The following is an 18750-nucleotide window of genomic DNA, read 5'->3' on the forward strand; positions in this document are numbered from 1 at the left end:
ACTTTGCAGAGCTGCATTAGAAACCTATGATTGTGGGTTCGAATCCCGGTTCACCCTGATTATGTTTCTAGGTTTGTCAGCACCACACCCGTGCTCGTGGGTTTCACTGAAGTGGTAAACGTCTGAGACCTGCATCACTTTGGGCTTTCCTCCTACAATAAGCTGACATGCCGCAATATAACTGGAATACAGTTTAAAGCGGTGTGAAACCCAACTCACTCACTCGCACTCATATAAATAAGTTGACATTCACAAATTCTCTTCCTCACATTCTCACTGTTCATGGCAGCCATTTTGAAAATGTCAGTTTGTCATTGAATTGTCACTTGTTGGTTTATTTAGATAATTTCTATCACTCCCACTTGTCCCTTCAGGTAAACAATGGTGAGATGGTGAGCCTTGAGCGAGAACCTCACAATGTGTACGACCGCAACGCTATTCGAGTCACCAACTTGGACCGGGTGCAGGTCGGCCATCTAAAGAGGGACATGGCCAAAGCGCTCGCCTTCGTTGTGGACAACAACATGGCCAGACTGGAAGGGTAAGACAGCAGGGAGCAGAGGGGGACATAAGTCCCTCCCCTCTTTCATCCTGGCAAGTGACCCGTGAAGATTCCGGGGTAGAATAGGTCTTCAGCAACCCATGCTTGCCATAAAAGGTGACTATTCTTGTCGTAAAAGGCGACTAACGGGATTGGGTGGTCTGGCTCGCTGACTTGGTTGATGCATGTCATCGATCCCAATTGCGTGGATCGATGCTCATGATGTCAATCACTGGATTGTCTGGTCCAGACTCGATTATTTACAGACCGCCGTCATATAGCTGGAATATTGCTGAGTGCGGCGTTAAACAACCAACCAACCAACCTGGCAAGTGAAACTTAGGTTGCCCAAGTGGCTAGGTTACTTTTCTGTCAAGTGTTATTCAGCTTTCAAATTTGAAAGTTGGAAATGAGAAAGGAAATTCCTGGCAGTATGGTGATTAGAAATTATAGCTAAAATAGATAGAATTATCATTTATCCCCTTGCCTGTTATCGGAAATGAGCAGGCAACTGTAACTTGATAGTGCCCTCATATTCCTTGACAACAGGGCATTATTATGCCTGTTGTTGAGTGACGTCATAGGGATAGGGGTAGGTGACGTCACGTTCAATACTGACGTCAATAGGGATAGGGGTAGGTGACGTCATGTTCAATAGTGACGTCATAGGGATAGGGGTAGGTGACGTCACGTTCAATAGTGACGTCATAGGGATAGGGGTAGGTGACGTCACGTTCAATAGTGACGTCATAGGGATAGGGGTAGGTGACGTCACGTTCAATAGTGACGTCATCTGGTTTGTTTATGACGTTTCCATTTATAAAAGTGGGTCAGTGACATTCGTGTTGATTGCAATATGTTTCAAAATGGATATTGTTGTTTCCTTTTATTTGATAACAAATTCCTTTGTCGGGCAGTTAATGGAAGACCTTGGACTACTGCAAATGATAATGCCCTGAAAAATAGTGTCACCCTTATATTACACGGCATATTTCTGACGTGTGTGTTGTACTGTAGCATTTGTCTTGCCTGCTTGTCTAGCACTGCACGCTCAACCTGTTTGATACTGACTCAGATTGAAGTCACCGACAGTGATTTTGTGGAGACAAATTGCTTTAGGACATTTTCGTGATCAACTTTAGCAACTTTGGATAGGGCATTCTCTATCATGACCAAGGGAAAATACCCATGGAGATCTGGGGCAGCAACCCATGCTTGCCATAAAGGGCGACAACGCTTGTCGTAAGAGGCGACTGACGGCATTGTGTGGTCAGTTTGCTCACTTGGTTGATGCATGTTATATCCTATTTGCTTGGATCGATGCTCATGATGTCAATCACTGGATTGTGGGTCCAGACTTGCAGACTGCGATCATATAGCTGGAATATTGCTGAGTGCAGCGTTAAACAACAAACAAACAAACAAATGGAAGGAAAAAGTTGTTTTTGACATTTTGGATGACAGTCTGTCAGTGTCTGTGTAACGAGACCGAATGCACTTAGCAGGCAGACTGAGCATGTGCGATGACACCACGTCAGCAACGTGGCCTGATTTAAGGAACTCATATAACTTGTACCAGGTGCATATTGACATGAAAACCTAGTTGCACCGGACAAAACCAGGTTGCTCCAAATCCAACGAAGCGTGCCACCAGCCAGGGACCCCATATCGAGTCTGTTGATCACAACATGAAATTCCAAACAATATTCTTGATTCTTTATTCTTATCTTATTCTTGTGTCTCATGCAGAGCCATTAGTGATGTCATTTGATTGTGACGTCATGGTAACCAATGATGTCACAATGGTCTCTTATTCTTGTGTCTCAAGCGATATCTCCTGTGGGAGCCAGTTTTGGACGATAAAATACCTTAACTGCACTGAATAAACATAAAGCTTAATATTTCATGTACCTTTCATGCCTTTGCCAAAAGTTATGAAACATCACATTCAAAACCAGAAAATTAAAGGAGGAGAATATATGGATGTCAACTTCTTTATTATGAGGAACACAACGTTTCGGAGTATAAACTTACTCCTTCATCAGGTGAAATGAACTGATGAGGGAGTAAGCATATACTCCGAAATGTTGTGTTCCTCGTAATACAGAAGTTGACATCCATGTATTCTCCTCCTTATGTGTATCACTTCTAAATGCCATTCAAAGAGAGGAAATTAAAAAAACAACAAAAAAACATCCAACCATTAAAAATTTGTAATATTGTAAAATTACTATGCAATGCACAATTTGTGGACATACTATAAACCAGATTTAATGGCTCCCTAACTGATTGAGCTATCATAACTGATAGGAAATGGAAATAAGTATTTTGACCGTTACACAGTCGTTACTCTTCCAAAATTGTACATCTGTGAGTCCTCCAGGCATTGAAGCAGAAGACAGAAGATCCCTTCAGTCGTATATTTCAAATGTGAAGACAGTTTTCTGTTGCCTTTAATAATTAGACCATTTCCTGCTTCAGTGTGGTTCCCTTTGGAGCAACAAACAAGTACAAGATGGCCGCCGACCTGACGCTCTGGGGGCGGCCCGAGAAGAAACAGCGGGTAGTGGATGTCCTGCAGTCACATGGCCTGTCCCTGGTCACGCCAGGGGGCGTGGCAGCCAAGGCCGGACCCAGCTATGACTATAGCCATGTGGTCACTCACCGCCAGTTCCTCTCCCCAGCGGAGGTAAGAACGGACCGTTTGATATCCTAGAAGGGTTTGGTGTAGAAATGAGGAATATTAGCCCAGTTTCACTTGTTTTTTATCTTGGGGCAATGTACTTGCAAATCAAAATAGCAGAATCTGACAGGCTGTACCATGTTTTAGCAGGGTCTTCATGATATCATTATTTACTCACAAAAAAACGGCCTCTATGTGAGGTACATTATACATGGATTATGTAAAAGTACATTGGCGAGTTGATTGCAAACTTGGACTGTGTCATCACTTTATTTCTTTTATAATTGTTCGCTCGTCATGCCGAAGACCCGGGTTCGATTCCCGACATGGGTACAATGTGTGAAGCCCATTTCTGGTGTCCCCCCGCCGTGATATTGCTGGAATATTGCTAAAAGCGGCGTAAAATCAAACTCACTCACTCACTCACTCTTTTATAATTTTAACGTAAATTTGACAAGGGATGGCTGTTGCCATAGCAGCGACCACATTTTCGGAACCTGGATGTTGATTTTGTGATACGGCCTCTGATTGGACTCTAAAACTCTAGCACAGAAAAGTAGGCTTTAAAGGGCAAGGATGGGAACTAGGCTTTGATGTCGGCCTGGGGAAGATGGGTGTTACCGCCTTGCTCTACTTGATGTCGGCCTGGGGAAGATGGGTGTTACCACCTTGCTCTACTTGATGTCGGCCTGGGGAAGATGGGTGTTACCGCCTTGCTCTACTTGATGTCGGTCTGGGGAAGATGGGTGTTACCGCCTTGCTCTACTTGATGTCGGCCTGGGGAAGATGGGTGTTACCGCCTTGCTCTACTTGATGTCGGCCTGGGGAAGATGGGTGTTACCACCTTGCTCTACTTGATGTCGGCCTGGGGAAGATGGGTGTTACCGCCTTGCTCTACTTGATGTCGGCCTGGGGAAGATGGGTGTTACCGCCTTGCTCTACTTGATGTCGGCCTGGGGAAGATGGGTGTTACCGCCTTGCTCTACTTGATGTCGGCCTGGGGAAGATGGGTGTTACCGCCTTGCTCTACTTGATGTCGGCCTGGGGAAGATGGGTGTTACCGCCTTGCTCTACTTGATGTCGGCCTGGGGAAGATGGGTGTTACCGCCTTGCTCTACTTGATTCTCTCTGCTGCAGGTGAAGAACGAGCTGGACAAGCTGTTTGAGGCTCTGCAGGAGGATGACAAGACGACCATGACGTTCCCGGCACAGGTGGGACGGATTAAGTATTTAGTATTTAGTATTTAGTATTTAGTATTTAGTGCTGGTTACTGTTCTTCAGATGTCTGTCTACATCATCAGCCGCTTGACCTGTGAAGATCCATGCACAGATTATCCAGACTTGCAGTAAGAGGCAACTATGCTTGTCCTAAGAGGCGACTAACGGGATCAGGTGGTCAGGCTCGCTGACTTGATAGATGCATGTCATCGTATCCCAATTGCATAGATCGATGCTCATGAGGTAGCCAAATGACTACCTTCAAAAATATCTTGTGGCGACTAAATTCTATTGCTTCACATATGTAGACATAACAATAAACATGTCTGCAACTGATTGTACTTGCAAATAATTCCTCCTAAAGTCGACTATGAACCGAAATGCATAAATATTAATGTAAATAAAATTAGTATTTTATTTTAGTTGATAGTTTATTGGATAAGCAAGGATTACATCTAGGATGTAATCTAGTAACATAAATTGTATTTTTGTTCGAGTCACAAATAACAAAACTCAAGAACATCATGTACGGTTTTCACTCATATACAATTCCAAGACTAGTGCTATGACTTGTACATATAACAGTTATTTGATAAAAGATAATTTCAAATGCTTTTGGCTACCTACAATATTGGCTTGACTTCTTGATTTTACCTGGAAAAATATACTTGTAGCCATATGGCTACTTGGTAAAAATGTGAACTTTGAGGCCTGTTTATGATACCAATCACTGGATTGTCAACTCATAACTTGATTATTACCACGCAGGTGTCATGTAGCTGGAATATTGTGCTGAGTGCTGGGCTAAAGTAACGGTCTGTAATTGTTTTTTCATTCTAAATATTATCTACTTTTTATGACTTTTAACAGTACATGGCTGACTGCAATCTGAGCCCCCATATGACCTTTCTCTCAGGCCATTAAGTCCGTGCTGTATCCGCATCAGAGGCAGGGCCTGAACTGGCTCATCTCACGAGAGAACGCCGACAACTTGCCGCCATTTTGGGAGAAGCGGAAGAACGGCTACTTCAACAGCCTCACAGTGTCCACCACCGGCAACCAACCCAACAGCATCCGAGGAGGTGATTCAACTGTCCTAGTTATATACCAAGGAATCAGTTTCATAAACAATCGCTTTGGTTCAGTTTCCGATCAGTGAATAAATCATGAAATTGATCATGAATCCAGGAATGTAATTTGAGGTGAAATGGGGTTTAACGTCACGTCCAAGATTATATAGATGTACAAACCTGCATGTTGACATGGGTCCAGGCAAGACTAGAGATCATCTCCTGATGCATGCTCTCCCTGTGTAGGTATCCTGGCCGATGACATGGATCTAGGCAAGACTAGAGATAATCTCCTGATTCATGCCCTACCTGTGTAGGTATCCTGGCCGATGACATGGGTCTAGGCAAAACTAGAGATAATCTCCTGATTCATGCTCTCCCTGTGTAGGTATCCTGGCCGATGACATGGATCTAGGCAAGACTAGAGATAATCTCCTGATCCATGCTCTCCCTGTGTAGGTATCCTGGCCGATGACATGGGTCTAGGCAAGACCCTAGAGATCATCTCTCTGATCCATGCCCTCCCTGTGTAGGTATCCTGGTCGATGACATGGGTCTAGGCAAGACTAGAGATAATCTCCTGATTCATGCTCTCCCTGTGTAGGTATCCTGGCCGATGACATGGGTCTAGGCAAGACTAGAGATAATCTCCTGATTCATGCTCTCACTGTGTAGGTATCCTGGCCGATGACATGGGTCTTGGCAAGACTAGAGATAATCTCCTGATGCATGTCCCTGTGTAGGTATCCTGGCCGATGACATGGGTCTAGGCAAGACTAGAGATAATCTCCTGATCCATGCTCTCCCTGTGTAGGTATCCTGGCCGATGACATGGGTCTAGGCAAGACCCTAGAGATAATCTCCTGATCCTTGCTCTCCCTGTGTAGGTATCCTGGCCGATGACATGGGTCTAGGCAAGACCCTAGAGATCATCTCTCTGATCCATGCCCTCCCTGTGTAGGTATCCTGGCCGATGACATGGGTCTAGGCAAGACTAGAGATAATCTCCTGATTCATGCTCTCCCTGTGTAGGTATCCTGGCCGATGACATGGGTCTAGGCAAGACCCTAGAGATAATCTCCTGATGCATGTCCCTGTGTAGGTATCCTGGCCGATGACATGGGTCTAGGCAAGACTAGAGATAATCTCCTGATCCATGCTCTCCCTGTGTAGGTATCCTGGCCGATGACATGGGTCTAGGCAAGACTAGAGATAATCTCCTGATCCATGCTCTCCCTGTGTAGGTATCCTGGCCGATGACATGGGTCTAGGCAAGACCCTAGAGATCATCTCCCTGATCCTCACCAACTTCGTGGACAAGCAGCCTCTGGCTCAGCCAGTCCCAGGGAGAGTGCGGGCGTCCAAACACCCGAAGGTAAGGAGGAGACCTCCAGACCGATCTGTTCAAGGGGTCCTAGCTTGATGTAAGGACTGACTCATAAAGATTGGGTGATTACAATGACCTTGACCTTGTTGTTTCATCCCACCCCAGTGGTATGAATCATTCATTGGTTGGCCTGGTCCAGACTCAATTACAGGTCGCCATGGTAATACTGTTGTTATTTTTTGCTGACTGAAAACGACATGCAGTTACTACTGAAATATGATTGGCATATAGTTCGGTTGGACTGATATTGTGCAGTGTTGCCTCACAAACACATGGCCAACTTTAACTGGAAATAAATGACAACAAAACTTTTCCTGTTTTGCTTGAGTTATGAGTGTTCTGTCGACTAAATGTGATTGCAATTACGGATTTATTTGCTTTGAATTTGACTACACTATGCAAAATAATGCAATGATGGAAGAAATTGTATCTGAGACTAGTATTGTACCAGGATTGACTAGTAGTGAATGGTGACTAGTATTGTACCAGGATTGACTAGTAGTGAATGGTGACTAGTATTGTACCAGGATTGACTAGTAGTGAATGGTGACTAGTATTGTACCAGGATTGACTAGTAGTGAATGGTGACTAGTATTGTACCAGGATTGACTAGTACTGAATGGTGACTAGTAGTGAATGGTGACTAGTAATGTACCAGGATTGACTAGTAGTGAATGGTGACTAGTATTGTACCAGGAATGACTAGTAGTGAATGGTGACTAGTAATGTACCAGCATTGACTAGTAGTGAATGGTGACTAGTAATGTACCAGGATTGACTAGTACTGAATGGTGACTAGTAGTGAATGGTGACTAGTATTGTACCAGGATTGACTAGTAGTGAATGGTGACTAGTAATGTACCAGGATTTACTAGTAGTGAATTGTGACTAGTAATGTACCAGGATTGACTAGTAGTGAATGGTGACTAGTATTGTACCAGGAATGACTAGTAGTGAATGGTGACTAGTAATGTACCAGGAGTGACTAGTAGTGAATGATGACTAGTATTGTACCAGGATTGACTAGTAGTGAATGGTAACTAGTATTGTACCAGGATTGACTAGTAGTGAATGGTGACTAGTAGTGAATGGTGACTAGTATTGTACCAGGATTGACTAGTACTGAATGGTGACTAGTAGTGAATGGTGACTAGTATTGTACCAGGATTGACTAGTAGTGAATGGTGACTAGTATTGTACCAGGATTGACTAGTACTGAATGGTGACTAGTAGTGAATGATGACTAGTATTGTACCAGGATTGACTAGTAGTGAATGGTGACTAGTAGTGAATGGTGACTAGTATTGTACCAGGATTGACTAGTAGTGAATGGTGACTAGTATTGTACCAGGATTGACTAGTATTGTACCAGGATTGACTAGTAGTGAATGGTGACTAGTATTGTACCAGGATTGACTAGTAGTGAATGGTGACTAGTATTGTACCAGGATTGACTAGCAGTGAATGGTGACTAGTAGTGAATGGTGACTAGTAATGCACCAGGATTGACTAGTAGTGAATGGTGACTAGTAGTGAATGGTGACTAGTATTGTACCAGGATTGACTAGTACTGAATGGTGACTAGTAGTGAATGGTGACTAGTATTGTACCAGGATTGACTAGTAGTGAATGGTAACTAGTATTGTACCAGGATTGACTAGTAGTGAATGGTGACTAGTAGTGAATGGTGACTAGTAGTGAATGGTGACTAGTAATGTACCAGGATTGACTAGTAGTGAATGGTGACTAGTATTGTACCAGGATTGACTAGTAGTGAATGGTGACTAGTATTGTACCGGGATTGACTAGTAGTGAATGGTGACTAGTATTGTACCAGGATTGACTAGTAGTGAATGGTGACTAGTATTGTACCAGGATTGACAAGTAGTGAATGGTGACTAGTAATGTACCAGGATTGACTAGTATTGAATGGTGACTGGTATTGTACCAGGATTGACTAGTAGTGAATGGTGACTAGTATTGTACCAGGATTGACTAGTAGTGAATGGTGACCAGTAATGTACCAGCATTGACTAGTAGTGAATGGTGACTAGTAATGTACCAGGATTGACTAGTACTGAATGATGACTAGAAGCGAATGGTGACTAGTATTGTACCAGGATTGACTAGTAGTGAATGGTGACTAGTAATGTACCAGGATTTACTAGTAGTGAATTGTGACTATTAATGTACCAGGATTGACTAGTAGTGAATAGTGACTAGTAATGTACCAGGATTGACTAGTAGTGAATGGTGACCAGTAATGTACCAGGATTGACTAGTAGTGAATGGTGACTAGTATTGTACCAGGATTGACTAGTAGTGAATGGTGACTAGTAATGTACCAGGATTGACTAGTAGTGAATGGTGACTAGTAGTGAATGGTGACTAGTAACGTACCAGGATTGACTAGTAGTGAATGGTGACTAGTAGTGAATGGTGACTAGTAATGTACCAGGATTGACTAGTAGTGAATGGTGACTAGTAATGTACCAGGATTGACTAGAAGTGAAGGGTGACTAGTATTGTACCAGGATTGACTAGTAGTGAAGGGTGACTAGTAATGTACCAGGATTGACTAGTAGCGAATGGTGACTAGTAATGTACCAGGATTGACTAGTAGTGAATGATGACTAGTATTGTACCAGGATTGACTAGTAGTGAATGGTGACTAGTATTGTACCAGGATTGACTAGTAGTGAATGGTGACTAGTAATGTACCAGGATTGACTAGTAGTGAATGGTGACTAGTATTGTACCAGGATTGACTAGTAGTGAATGGTGACTAGTATTGTACCAGGATTGACTAGCAGTGAATGGTGACTAGTAATGTACCAGGATTGACTAGTAGTGAATGGTGACTAGTAATGTACCAGGATTGACTAGTAGTGAATGGTGACTAGTAATAATGTGGTGGCACCAAGTCCTGTGCTGTGCACAGCGCTCAGGTCACAAATCAGGTGAAGTTAAACAACGTTGGTCGCGGAGAGTCCTTGGATGGGGGACCGTGTTGGGCCCATTGGCTCCCGTGTGTTTCTGGGGACTCTGTCCTCCCCACACTGAAGCACATACAACACATGAAGTGTCTCCTCGGGCAAGTGACTTTGTTCAAAGTGTGCCTCTGTTCACCCAGCAGTGAATGGGTACCCGGTAGGATGAGATAGCAATGTGGTTGTTAACCTTCTAGCGCCGAACAGACAGCTTGGGTTCTATACTCCCCAGGGAGCTGAGAATGATTGTTGAGTGCACGCTGATCCTTTGACCAGGGTAATAAATGTCTCAGAGCTTAGAGGATGCGTGTGCAAGGATTACAGCACCATATTATTATTAATGTTATTATATAGAAACGGGCTCTGTCCGTCCATCCGTACATCTGTCCGTCCGTCACGTTTCGTTTCCGGAGCATAACTCATAAACCGTTCAATATTTTTTCATCACACTTTGCAGGTCTGTCAGATACATACTGAACTGGTGCCTTTTGCTATTGAGAAATTTTAGAAATATTTATTTTTTACGTTTCCATGGTAACAAGATGGACTGAGGTTCCAAACTCATCTTTTTTTTACAATTTCCATGACAAGTTCCACCTCGGTTAAAAAAGGTTAGGGTTTGTTTAGATTTAATTTTGTCATAAATTCTGCAACAGGGGCGGGGGATATAGCCACGTGAGTGGCAAACTCTTATTATTATTGTTGTTATTATTATTATTATTATTATTATTATTAATAATGATAATGCTGAATGTGCACTATGAACATGACTATCATTGGCTTCAGATGGGAATATGTTCTTCTTCAGAGTCACAGAAGGAAAAGAAAACGGTCTCTGAGTGGTGAGAAATTATGTAAAACAGAAGAACATCTCAAGTCAACAGAGGAGACAATTTGCCCATTTGAAAAAATCCGAGCCCTGGAGGCAGAGATAGAATCTCTCGATGAGCAGAAGGAAAACTCCCTGAGTAGTGAGGATGGGCCTTGCACCGTGAAGGCCGAGAAGGTCGAGAAGGCCAAGCATCCCTTCCGTCTGCACCTGAAGCAGGACGCCAGTTTTGTTGAGGTGTCCGGAGAAGGGAGGTCACTCCAGATGGTCAACATGGACCTTGACAGCAGGCAGAGAAGAGGTGATGGCCACAATGACCTTGACCTAGGGGAAGGTAATTTTGTCCTCTGATAAATGTTCATTGTTATTGGCTTTCCAGTTGGCAGTAAATGAACAGAAATTCCCAATGCAGTTGATGGTATAAATGATCAGTCATGTTTGTGTAGCAGGGCGTGGAGTCATCCCACAGATGACATCCTTACCTTGTCAGCTTGCTGACGGGGTTAACCTCTTTGGTCATGTGGACAAGGCGTCCGATCTCGGATCAGAAGGTCCGTGGTTCGAATCCCATCACGGGACTCGGAAATTTTATGGCCGCTACATTGGCGCCCAACGTGGGGCTGAGCACGTTCATATTAAATTTGAGCAAAATAAGCCTCAGTACCCTACTATGCGGCCCGGGACGTGCCTTCTGTTGACGGGGGAGTATGTAGCAGGGCGTGGAGTCATCCCACAGATGACATCCTTACCTTGTCAGCTTGCTGACGGGGTTAACCTCTTTGGTCATGTGGACAAGGCGTCCGACCTCGGATCAGAAGGTCCGTGGTTCGAATCCCATCACGGGACTCGGAAATTTTATGGCCGCTACATTTGTTTGTGTATGTCTGTTTATATCTGCACTCAGCCACATTCCAGCTATATGACAGCAGTCTGTAAATAATTGATAATCATGAGCATCGATCTGTGCAGTTGAGATACACTGACATGCATCAACCAAGTCAGCAAGCCTGACCACCCGATCCCGTTAGTTGCCTCTTACGACAAGCACGGTCGTCTGTTGCATCAAGCATGGGTTGCTGAAGACCTATTCTAACCCGAATCTTGATCTTGTTAACTTCCGTTTCTTTGATAACAGTCCAATACAGAGAAAAATATATTTTGTAGCAGTAAGTCTAGCTTATGTTTCCCGTGATTTGCCTGGATCTGTCTACTTGGCATTCTGGGGACTCTCAGTAATACATACTGGGTGTTCAAGGCATGTGTATGGGGGCTCACAGGCTGGACGAAGCATGAAGAAGAACAGCTCGTCAAAACACATTCCTAAATTTTTTGTGAGCGAAAATGCCAAAACACAACAAATTGCGTGCACATCATGGAAAACGTGTTTTGTTTCACGGGAAGCATGCAGAATAGGGCTATAAAAGACAGACTTTTAAAAGCCACATCACGTGTTGCTGCAGACGTAAAGGGTACTGACACAAGAAATGCCAAGATTAACAGCAGAGGAACGTGAACGTGCCTTGGGCATGCTTCAAGTTGGTACGTCAAGTAGAGTCGTTGCACAACGGTTTCAATGCCATCATTCAACAGTCCTCAGGCTACTGAGCAGATACCAGCAGACAAGAACCACCAGAGATCGACCACGTCCGGGTCAACGTCGTGTAACTACACCACGTCAGGATGGTCATATTGTTCGTCGGCATCTTCGTGATCGTACACTTCCGGCTACCAGGACTGCAGCAACCGTACAATGCCATATGTTGGACCCATACTCACTGATCGACATCGAAATGAACGTCTGCGTTGGGCCAAAAGGCATCGTCATTGGAGATTGTGGCAGTGGTGTGGTGTGCTGTTCTCTGTTCTCATAGTCACCTTTCACGGCAAGCATGGGTTGCTGAAGACCTATTCTACCCCGGAATCTTCACGGCAAGCATGGGTTGCTGAAGACCTATTCTACCCCGGTATCTTCACGGCAAGCATGGGTTGCTGAAGACCTATTCTACCCCGGTATCTTCACGGCAAGCATGGGTTGCTGAAGACCTATTCTACCCCGGTATCTTCACGGGTATGTGCTTGATTGGTGAGAGATCAGGGGAGCGAGCCGGCCAGGGGATGACATTCATGATGTTTTGTTGAAAAGAATCCTGAACAAGTCGTTCAATATGAGGCCGGGCGTTGTCATGTTGAAAGGTAATGCCTGGGCCATGACGACGCAAAAACGGTAGAACAACAGGGCCGATGATCTCGTCGCGGTAGCGCTGTCCATTGAGATTTCCCTCTACCACTACGTCTTGCTGTAATCCCACCCCATACCATAACGTTGCCGCCCCCGAACCGATCTTCTTCCATGAGACAATGATTGAAGTAACGTTCACCTCGACATCTCGGTACACTTGAATCCGTCTATCATTGTGGCTGAGGTGAAAACGAGACTGGTCAGTGAATAGAACTTGTCCCCACTGTATGGCCGTCCAGCGTAGACTCTGTCTGCACCACTGTAGACGTGCTTGATGGTGGTTTCCTGTCAAAATGGGACGTCTGGTGGGTCTTCTGGCGACAATCTCTGCTTATCTGAGGCGATGACGTACGGTTTGTGAAGATATTCGTCGAAGGCTAGGGATGTTTCTTGCAGTCACTGTTGCTGGCTGGAATCGATTTTGTAGACGTGTTGTTCGAATCCAGTTGTCTTGTCGATTATTGGTTACGTGTGGCCTGCCACTCCGAGGATGGTCTCTGACTGCATTCGTCTGTTGCCAACTTTGTCATAAACACCAAATGGTGTTTCTGTGGACGTTAAATTGTCTTGCAACCTCATGGTTGACTCGATCCTGCTTCAAGCATACCAATGGCTTGCAGACGCTCATTTTCGGACAGGCGTGGCATTTCGTAATGTTCAATAATTGCGTAATTTTGTTGTTTTTCTGAGTGGTTGTTGTCAGCATGATGCTAAACAATGCATATGGAATTCCGTTAACGCACATGTTTTTATACCCATTTCTTTGGTTGTGAAATGCATGGGGCTTGCATAAAAGTCAAGTTTCGCATGGAATGCATGCTTTTCTGTCGTAGTTGCGTTTTTGTGACTTGATTCCATACATGTACAACAATATTGAAAACCAAACATTACTTATTTGAAAAATACACTAAGATATTGGTGTCGCAGGAACTTTTGTTGTTGAGTATATATTTGTGACATACAGTCTACAATTTTGATAAGTTGAATGATTCTTTCTTGCATCCAACAAGACTTGCAGTATTAATAAGTTGCGTCCAGTCACAGATTGGATTGGTGTTTCTGTAGGGCATGATATTGCACCTGGTAAGACCCTGTGTTTCTGTAGGGCATGATATTGCACCTGGTAAGACCCTGTGTTTCTGTAGGGCATGATATTGCACCTGGTAAGACCCTGTGTTTCTGCAGGGCATGATATTGCACCTGGTAAGACCCTGTGTTTCTGCAGGGCATGATATTGCACCTGGTAAGACCCTGTGTTTCTGCAGGGCATGATATTGCACCTGGTAAGACCCTGTGTTTCTGTAGGGCATGATATTGCACCTGGTAAGACCCTGTGTTTCTGTAGGGCATGATATTGCACCTGGTAAGACCCTGTGTTTCTGCAGGGCTTTCTGTGGACCATACGTCTCTGCTGAAGGAAGTTGACGCCAACTATCTACCTGAGATGGATTTGGAAGTCAAAAGAGAGAAGTCCAGGTCAGCCCGGCCTAAGAGGTAAGGACTGAAGTGTTGTGGATTTATGGGTCAGCCCGGCCTAAGAGGTAAGAGGACTGAAGTGTTGTGGATTTATAGGTCAGCCTGGCCTAAGAGGTAAGGACTGAAGTGTTGTGGATTTATAGGTCAGCCCGGCCTAAGAGGTAAGGACTGAAGTGTTGTGGATTTATAGGTCAGCCCGGCCTAAGAGGTAAGGACTGAAGTGTTGTGGATTTATAGGTCAGCCCGGCCTAAGAGGTAAGGACTGAAGTGTTGTGGATTTATAGGTCAGCCCGGCCTAAGAGGTAAGGACTGAAGTGTTGTGGATTCATAGGTCAGCCTGGCCTAAGAAGTAAGGACTGAAGTGTTGTGGATTTATAGGTCAGCCCGGCCTAAGAGGTAAGGACTGACATGTTGTGGATTTATAGGTCAGCCCGGCCTAAGAGGTAAGGACTGACATGTTGTGGATTTATAGGTCAGCCCGGCCTAAGAGGTAAGGACTGAAGTGTTGTGGATTTATAGGTCAGCCCGGCCTAAGAGGTAAGGACTGAAGTGTTGTGGATTTATAGGTCAGCCCGGCCTTAGAGGTAAGGACTGAAGTGTTGTGGATTCATAGGTCACGTGGGGTTGGTCGGGTAGCCTAGTGGTTAAAGCGTTTGCTCATCATGACAAGCAATGTTGTGGATTTATAGGTCACGTTGGGGTGGTCGGGTAGCCTAGTGGTTAAAGCATTTGGTGGTCGGGTAGCCTAGTGGTTAAAGCATTTGCTCATCATGACAAGCAATGTTGTGGATTCATAGGTCACGTGGGGTTGGTCGGGTAGCCTAGTAGTTAAAGCATTTGCTCATCATGACAAGCAATGTTGTGGATTTGTAGGTCACGTGGGGGTGGTCTGGTAGCCTAGTGGTTAAAGCATTTGCTCATCATAACAAGCAATGTTGTGGATTCATAGGTCACGTGGGGGTGGTCGGGTAGCCTAGTAGTTAAAGCGTTTGCTTGTCATGAGAAGCAATGTTGTGGATTTATAGGTCATTGGGGGGTGGTCGGGTAGCCTAGTGGTTAAAGCGTTTGCTTGTCATGACAAGCAATGTTGTGGATTTATAGGTCATTGGGGGGTGGTCGGGTAGCCTAGTGGTTAAAGCGTTTGCTCATCATGACAAGCAATGTTGTGGATTTACAGGTCACGTGGGGGTGGTCGGGTAGCCTAGTGGTTAAAGCGTTTGCTCATCATGACAAGCAATGTTGTGGATTCATAGGTCACGTGGGGGTGGTCTGGTAGCCTAGTGGTTAAAGCATTTGCTCATCATGACAAGCAATGTTGTGTATTTATAGGTCACGTGGGGGTTGGTCGGGTAGCCTAGTGGTTAAAGCGTTTGCTCATCACGACAAGCAATGTTGTGTATTTATAGGTCACGTGGGGATGGTCGGGTAGCCTAGTGGTTAAAGCGTTTGCTCATCATGACAAGCAATGTTGTGGATTCATAGGTCACGTGGGGTTGGTCGGGTAGCCTAGTAGTTAAAGCGTTTGCTCGTCATGACAAGCAATGTTGTGGATTTATAGGTCACGTGGGGGTGGTCGGGTAGCCTAGTGGTTAAAGCGTTTGCTCATCATGACAAGCAATGTTGTGGATTCATAGGTCACGTGGGGTTGGTCGGGTAGCCTAGTAGTTAAAGCGTTTGCTTGTCATGACAAGCAATGTTGTGGATTTATAGGTCACGTGGGGGTGGTCGGGTAGCCTAGTGGTTAAGGCATTTGCTCATCATGACAAGCAATGTTGTGGATTCATAGGTCACTTGGGGTTGGTTGGGTAGCCTAGTAGTTAAAGCATTTGCTCATCATGACAAGCAATGTTGTGGATTTATAGGTCACGTGGGGGTGGTCGGGTAGCCTAGTGGTTAAAGCATTTGCTCATCATGACAAGCAATGTTGTGGATTTATAGGTCACGTGGGGGTGGTCGGGTAGCCTAGTAGTTAAAGCGTTTGCTCGTCGTGACAAGCAATGTTGTGGATTTATAGGTCACGTGCGGGTGGTCGGGTAGCCTAGTAGTTAAAGCGTTTGCTCGTCATGACAAGCAATGTTGTGGATTTATAGGTCACGTGGGGGTGGTCGGGTAGCCTAGTAGTTAAAGCGTTTGCTCGTCATGACAAGCAATGTTGTGGATTTATAGGTCACGTGGGGGTGGTCGGGTAGCCTAGTAGTTAAAGCGTTTGCTCATCATGAGAAGCAATGTTGTGGATTTATAGGTCACGTTGGGGTGGTCGGGTAGCCTAGTGGTTAAAGCATTTGCTCATCATGACAAGCAATGTTGTGGATTTATAGGTCACGTGGGGGTGGTCGGGTAGCCTAGTGGTTAAAGCGTTTGCTCATCATGACAAGCGATGTTGTCGATTTATAGGTCACGTGCGGGTGGTCGGGTAGCCTAGTAGTTAAAGCATTTGCTCATCATGACAAGCGATGTTGTGGATTTATAGGTCACATGGGGTTGGTCGGGTAGCCTAGTGGTTACAGCATTTGCTCATCATGACAAGCAATGTTGTGGATTCATAGGTCACGTTGGGGTTGTCGGGTAGCCTAGTGGTTAAAGCATTTGCTCATCATGACAAGCAATGTTGTGGATTTATAGGTCACGTGGGGTTGGTCGGGTAGCCTAGTGGTTACAGCATTTGCTCATCATGACAAGCAATGTTGTGGATTCATAGGTCACGTGGGGTTGGTCGGGTAGCCTAGTAGTTAAAGCGTTTGCTCGTCATGACAAGCAATGTTGTGGATTTATAGGTCACGTGGGGGTGGTCGGGTAGCCTAGTGGTTAAAGCATTTGCTCATCATGACAAGCAATGTTGTGGATTCATAGGTCACGTGGGGTTGGTCGGGAAGCCTAGTAGTTAAAGCATTTGCTTGTCATGACAAGCAATGTTGTGGATTCATAGGTCACGTGGGGTTGGTCGGGTAGCCTAGTAGTTAAAGCGTTTGCTCATCATGACAAGCAATGTTGTGGATTTATAGGTCACTTGGGGTTGGTCGGGTAGCCTAGTAGTTAAAGCATTTGCTCGTCATGACAAAGACCCAGGTTGGATTCACGACATGGGTACAATGTGTGAAGCCCATTTCTGGTGTCCCCTGCCGTGATATTGCTGGAATATTGCTAAAAGAGGCGTAAAACCAAACCAACTCACTCATCCTTTGTGGACCATGAACAAATTTGTTTGTTTGTTTATTTGTTGTTTAATGCCGCACTCAGCAAAATTCTAATTTTTTTTACGGCAATCGAGTCTGGATCAGACACTCCAGTGATTGACATTATGAGCTTTGATTCAAGCAATTGGGATACGATGACATGCATCAACCAAGTCAGCGAGCCCGACCTCCAGACCTATTCTACTTCAGATCTTCATGGGTCGACCATGAAAAAGACTGATCATTGGTTGGTTACAATAATTTTGTAGAATATTAAGTCCTTTCTATTTTACTCCAATAAGTGGCTGTTGTTTGCTGATTTGCATAAAGTGATTGGCCGTGCTGATGTTCATGTTGGTGACTCCAGGTGCACGAAGACACCAGCCAGATACACGTTCAGTGACTCGGACGAGGACTCTGTCGGGGACAAGTTGGAGGAAGAGAAGCGAGGTACTTGCTGTTGAAGTTTGTTTGTAAATACTTCCTGTGTGTCCCGTGTATAACAGCATTCACTCACTCATCGATAATACCAGGGCGCCGCGACTCGCTGGGCAGAGTTGCGGCCCTTGGGCACGCCAGAAACCTATGATTGTGGGTTCGAATCCCAGTTCGCCCTGATTATGTTTCTAGGTTTGTCAGCACCATACCCTAGTCCATGAGCCAGACCCCTGATTTTTATGTTTGACTACCAAATGGAGGGACAAATTTCCATTGTGGTTTTCAGATAGCCTGATGTCAAAACTACATGAAATCACATGATGGACATCTCACATGTCCAGCTAAATGTCATTTTGGCCGCCATTTTCAAGATGGCCGCCATTTGTTTCCAATTTGCTCCAAATTTCAGAAATAAGCATGAAAAACAGAATTTACAATTCCTAGACAGTTTTTGTGTAATGAAATGTGTCAGGCACTAAATTCCACACATTTTGATATACAATTTGTATGGTTTTATGTAATAAATATTTTTCTGTTATCAAATTATATTGAAAAATCTATTAAAAAAAATATTTTTTTATTATGCAAAGACATTAAGAATTGTTTACTTCAGTGTTATGACTTTACATAGCATTGAAATTTTGTGATTGATAACAGCTGTTTGTTGTATTTATAATAATAAGTGATCACAGAAATTACATTGTT

At 44.5% G+C, this 18750-nt stretch overlaps 1 protein-coding gene across 1 annotated transcript in view; it reads left to right on the top strand.

The window, feature by feature from the left end:
- Nucleotides 1-18750, top strand: part of LOC124124690 (helicase-like transcription factor) — a 74482-nt gene that overhangs the window by 3269 nt on the left and 52463 nt on the right. The window contains exons 3-10 of the mRNA XM_048395310.1: nt 375-541; nt 3023-3230; nt 4362-4436; nt 5360-5525; nt 6758-6888; nt 10699-11053; nt 14344-14452; nt 17975-18057. Coding sequence (XP_048251267.1) covers nt 375-541; nt 3023-3230; nt 4362-4436; nt 5360-5525; nt 6758-6888; nt 10699-11053; nt 14344-14452; nt 17975-18057 — 1294 coding nt within the window. The remainder of the gene's footprint in view (nt 1-374; nt 542-3022; nt 3231-4361; nt 4437-5359; nt 5526-6757; nt 6889-10698; nt 11054-14343; nt 14453-17974; nt 18058-18750) is intronic.

The sequence above is a fragment of the Haliotis rufescens genome, unplaced genomic scaffold, assembly GCF_023055435.1.
Source record: "Haliotis rufescens isolate VD_foot unplaced genomic scaffold, xgHalRufe1.0.p SCAF_14, whole genome shotgun sequence".
NCBI lineage: Eukaryota > Metazoa > Mollusca > Gastropoda > Lepetellida > Haliotidae > Haliotis > Haliotis rufescens.